The 4210-nt window shown below is 49.5% G+C and overlaps 1 protein-coding gene across 1 annotated transcript; it reads left to right on the forward strand.

Moving 5' to 3' along the window:
* The first annotated feature begins 262 nt into the window (after positions 1-262).
* Positions 263-1349, forward strand: LOC109755671 (uncharacterized). Its single transcript, XM_020314568.3, has 3 exons — positions 263-598; positions 715-820; positions 911-1349. Exons 1-3 carry the CDS (start codon positions 303-305, stop codon positions 929-931), a joined length of 423 nt encoding a protein of 140 aa, XP_020170157.1. The 5' UTR covers positions 263-302; the 3' UTR covers positions 932-1349.
* Positions 1350-4210: the final 2861 nt, after the last annotated feature.

A 4210-nucleotide genomic window follows, 5' to 3' on the forward strand; every position in this document is an offset into this window, starting at 1 on the left:
AGGTAGGAGACAACTGTTCATGTTTTCATCCTCAACTGTTCATATTAACCATAAATCTATGTTAAACAATATCCAAATGTGTGTATTTAGGCAAAGATTATGGGGAAAATAAAAAAACTTAGTAATATCAGCACAACCGCTGCTTCATCCTCAACCGTACTAGCAGGCCACACCAGCGTGATCATCTCTCCATATATAGACCACATACATCCAGGCGGCACAGACCAGACTTAGTTGAAGAAATAGCACTAGACTACTAGACTCTGCGCAAGATCAGTCTGCTCTGCTGCCAAAGAAGCGAGATGGCCCGGCTCTCTTTCGTCCCCATCTCCCTGCTGCTGCTAGCTAGCCTCGCCGCCGGCGCCGGCGCCGCAGCAGCCGCGGATCCAGGGGAAGGGGGCCCCAGGGTCAGCGTGCAGTACGCGAGCGAGGAGGAGTCCCGGTGGCTGGACCGCTGGACGGAGAAGCATCTGGCCCAACAAGGGTCCGGCCAAGCCATCGAGATTCAGCCGGGCACCGACGAGGAGTCGGCGCAACTGAGCCGCATGTTCCCCGGCAACGCCTACATCGGCCACATTGAGTATGACAAGGACCATCCGTATGTACCCTCCTCACAGGCTCACACCCATCATTCATGCCTCAACACTTCTGAGTCTTGCTCCACTTGCTTGCTACCACTCACGACCGTATTGAATTTTCGTTTCTGGTGTGCAGCTTTGGCAGAATCGTCGTGGATGCCTTCCACTCCAAAGCTCGCCAGGCGAAGCCGAACGATGATCTGCAGAAGCAGGGCCAGGAGGAGTCTCGCTCTCACGCCGAGGTAGATGAATTCGGCGCGTACTGCATCAGTGATTCAGCTTGTGTTGTGTTAATGCTTGATGCTTACTTATCCTTGTGATTCTCTTCACAGCACGACGTCAAGGATCTTTAGGAGCCGGCGAGGCCATATCCATGACGACCTTGTCGATGGACGGAATAACGGAGGATGACTGTGAGGAGTTCGAGTTCTTGTCGTGCATCATTAGCCAGTTTTAGTAGCTCGTTAGGGAGTCGCAGCCAGTACTATGGGGATTGTCCTCAGAGAGATTAGTCGAGTCATTGTCTACTGTCTAGTAGTAGTAGTAATTCTGGTTTATTCTGCCGTGTGTGGTGCTCTCCATTTGCAATTTGTCGTTGCTTAGCGAAAATCCATTTGGTTAGAAAGATCTCTTAGTACTTTCAGAATTTAAGATCTCATTCAGCCAGATGTGAAATCGTCTAAAGAGCCGTAATCAAACCCACAAGGCGCAAAAAAAGACTAAATCATTCCTCCATATGAAGTTCATGTGGGACAAAAATTTGAATGCCAAGCTTTTTGGGACCGAGGTAGTACACAACAAGGAATGCTGTACAGGCAGTTTTTCTTTTTTCGAATACTTAGTGGAGGTTCATGCATGAATGAAACAAAATAAGAAATAATGATTGAAAAAAGAATTTCACATGCTGCGAAAATCAAGAAGATATTGATGCCCAACCCTTTTACCGTGAAACAAAGAATCGGTTTAACTTTCAACTTTGTACTGGCGAGCAAACGGAAGCCACATATGCATTCAACACACACTTTAATTTGGCTGACAAGTGAGAATCCGGCCAGCAGCAACCGTCTGGTAGTATACTACTACTTTTACTGAGGTCGTTGAGGCAGACGCTCCATGCATGCATCAGTTTGATCGATCACACCAAAGTTGAGGTAGCACCGGTAGCTCATGCATGATCACCCCCCACAAAGTGTGTGGGGTTTAGTACTGCATGCAGCTGATCTTGTAGTTGCTGGAAATATTAGCACCTTTTCGGTTAATCTAATCGACGAGTAGATAATAAACATGGCAATCACAGTATGCACTTCATATCGATACCTAAGCATGTGAACATGTACAGTACATAGGACCGAAACATCTATGAACACAACATATACGGCTAGCACATATGAACAAACAAATCACACAAACATTTATGAACACAACAGATACGGCTAGCATGTAAAGTGTGTGGAGTTTTGTACTGATTGCAACTGATCTTGTAGTAGCTCGTTATGGTGTCGGCGTATAAGCAAGTAGGGTTCGACCTAAGAAAGATTGTTGAGTGAAGTCATTGTTTAGTAGTAGTAATTCTGGTTTATTCTCCAGTGTGGTGGCCACCTGCAAGTTCCTATAAAATGAAGCACCAATGGAAAAAATACACTAAATGACTACTTCATCCAATTTTTTTTATAAAATTTGACATTGTAGGAGATTTCAGCTTAATTATAAAATGTGATATCTGCTTAACAATACTATAAAAGATTTCTATGTCTACCATTACCAGTTATTCGGTGGTGCTGCAGTGGCAAGTGCCAGTGCCGTGTGAGGCGAGGTGTTGAGGTTGAATCCTATTGAGCGCCATGTTTTTAATTATGTTACTTTCTTTCTTTGCGACTGACAAATGGAACCCATATGCAAGCATGGAGCAGCGTGCGCCAGCTGGCGTGTAGAGTTTAACGGAGAGTTAACGTCAAGGATGGAAATGTACTAAAATGTATCCAAAACACTAGTTGTAGGGTCGATTTGTGTCATTTTTCAAGTTTATGTATGACTTTATACATGCAGTGCAAGTTCATGCACCAACAGTGTAATGAAGGGCCCAACTGAACCTCCAAGGCCCTTGTTTTTTTTTCTTTCAAAAAAGCTGCTATAATGACATGTTTCGTACTAGAACAAATTTTGGCTGAGAAGTGATAACTCCTGCCACCAGCAACTGCCTGGTAGTAGTACTTGTCTTGAGGCAGTTGAGGCAGCCGCTCCATGCATCAGTTGATTGATGGCACGAAAGTTGAGTAGCACCGGTTACTCATGCATGATCACTCCGCTCTCTGCACATGGTGTGTGGGGTTTTGTACTGCAGCTGATCGTCTATGCACGTCTGATATTAAATCATTTATACATGACACAATATCATTTATACGGAAAAGAAATGTGTATAGGAAAATAGAAAGGAGACAAAGGTAGGGGATGGCTGGTTTAGAACAAAGAAAAAATATATGGAAAACCATTTCTGTAGGTACAATATAAAGCTGCAGCAAATATCTAGGAACAGCTTTTGTACTGTGAAACAACACTGCTTGTTTTGACTTTCACTACCCCTGACGAGCAAACACCAAACAGAGAGCACATGCATCAAACACGCACTTTGTCAGTCAAACGGCGCAATGACCATAAGCTGATGACATCCACTGAACTGCCACCAGCTAGTAGCAGCAGACTCCCTGTATAATTTAAGGTAACGCCCGCGTCGCCTCCTCCTAGGGCGACTCGGGCGGCCAGAAACCTAGCCACCGCCTCCGCAAACTCCCTCCTCCCCTCCCTTCACCGCCGCCGGAAGACGCTGCCGGGCTAAGCCCGGGGGCCGACGGCGGTGGCAGGGGATCTACTCTCTCGCGCGTCTCCGGGGTGGGGCGAACCCCAAGGCGTGTGGTGGCGCGACCGATCTGGGATCTGCGGCGCGGCGGATGGCGGCAGGCGGCGGGAGGCCGGCCCGTCCTCGGACGGCGACGGCTTGGCGCGGCGGAGGCCAGGGCTGCGGGCGCTGCGGATGGCCCTTCGGGCGGCGGCGGCCGCTGCGGGGCGGCGGCCGTTGGCTGCGGTGGCGTGCATGCTGCTTTCAGATCGGCGGCGGCGGCGTGGAGGGCCTGGTGGTCTCGTCGGCGGCACCTACGATCAGATCTGTTCTGACCGGTGCAGCCGGCGGTGGTGGTCATCTCTTCCGTCAGAGGTGGTCGGCCTGAGGCTGGGTGCTCGGATCTCGGGATCCGTCATCTGGCACCAGCTGCGAGTCGGGGAGACATAGTTGCCGGTGAAAACCGAGCCGACGGCGGACGATGGCGGCGTTCCACGTCGTTACCTTGATGAAGGCATCGTCATGTGACTACCGTCGACCCACTCGTATTGCTCCGGGGGAAACCCTAGGATCTGGTGTTCCAGGCCGGACGATGGCGGCACTGCGGTGTCGTTTCTCTCTTGGGAGCGTCATTTTGTGGAGCAGCGCTGGAAGTCAGAGGCAGGAGGTGGAGCGGCTTTGTCTTGCACGGAGCTTCGGTGGAGATGTCAAGTCATGCCTAACCGACAGGTGCTACGCTTGGTCATGCCTGGTCGGCAGGTGCTACGCACGACAGATCCTCCAAGGGCTTCAAGCTGTG

This window comes from Aegilops tauschii, chromosome 1, assembly GCF_002575655.3.
Source record: "Aegilops tauschii subsp. strangulata cultivar AL8/78 chromosome 1, Aet v6.0, whole genome shotgun sequence".
In the NCBI taxonomy this organism is placed as follows: domain Eukaryota; kingdom Viridiplantae; phylum Streptophyta; class Magnoliopsida; order Poales; family Poaceae; genus Aegilops; species Aegilops tauschii.

Bases quoted from the DNA above. Each gene is read 5' to 3' on its own strand.
- LOC109755671 (XM_020314568.3), top strand. From the start codon at position 303: ATGGCCCGGCTCTCTTTCGTCCCCATCTCCCTGCTGCTGCTAGCTAGC. The intron at 599-714 runs GTATGTACCCTC...TCTGGTGTGCAG, and splicing joins GAGTATGACAAGGACCATCC to CTTTGGCAGAATCGTCGTGG. The intron at 821-910 runs GTAGATGAATTC...TTCTCTTCACAG, and splicing joins AGTCTCGCTCTCACGCCGAG to CACGACGTCAAGGATCTTTA.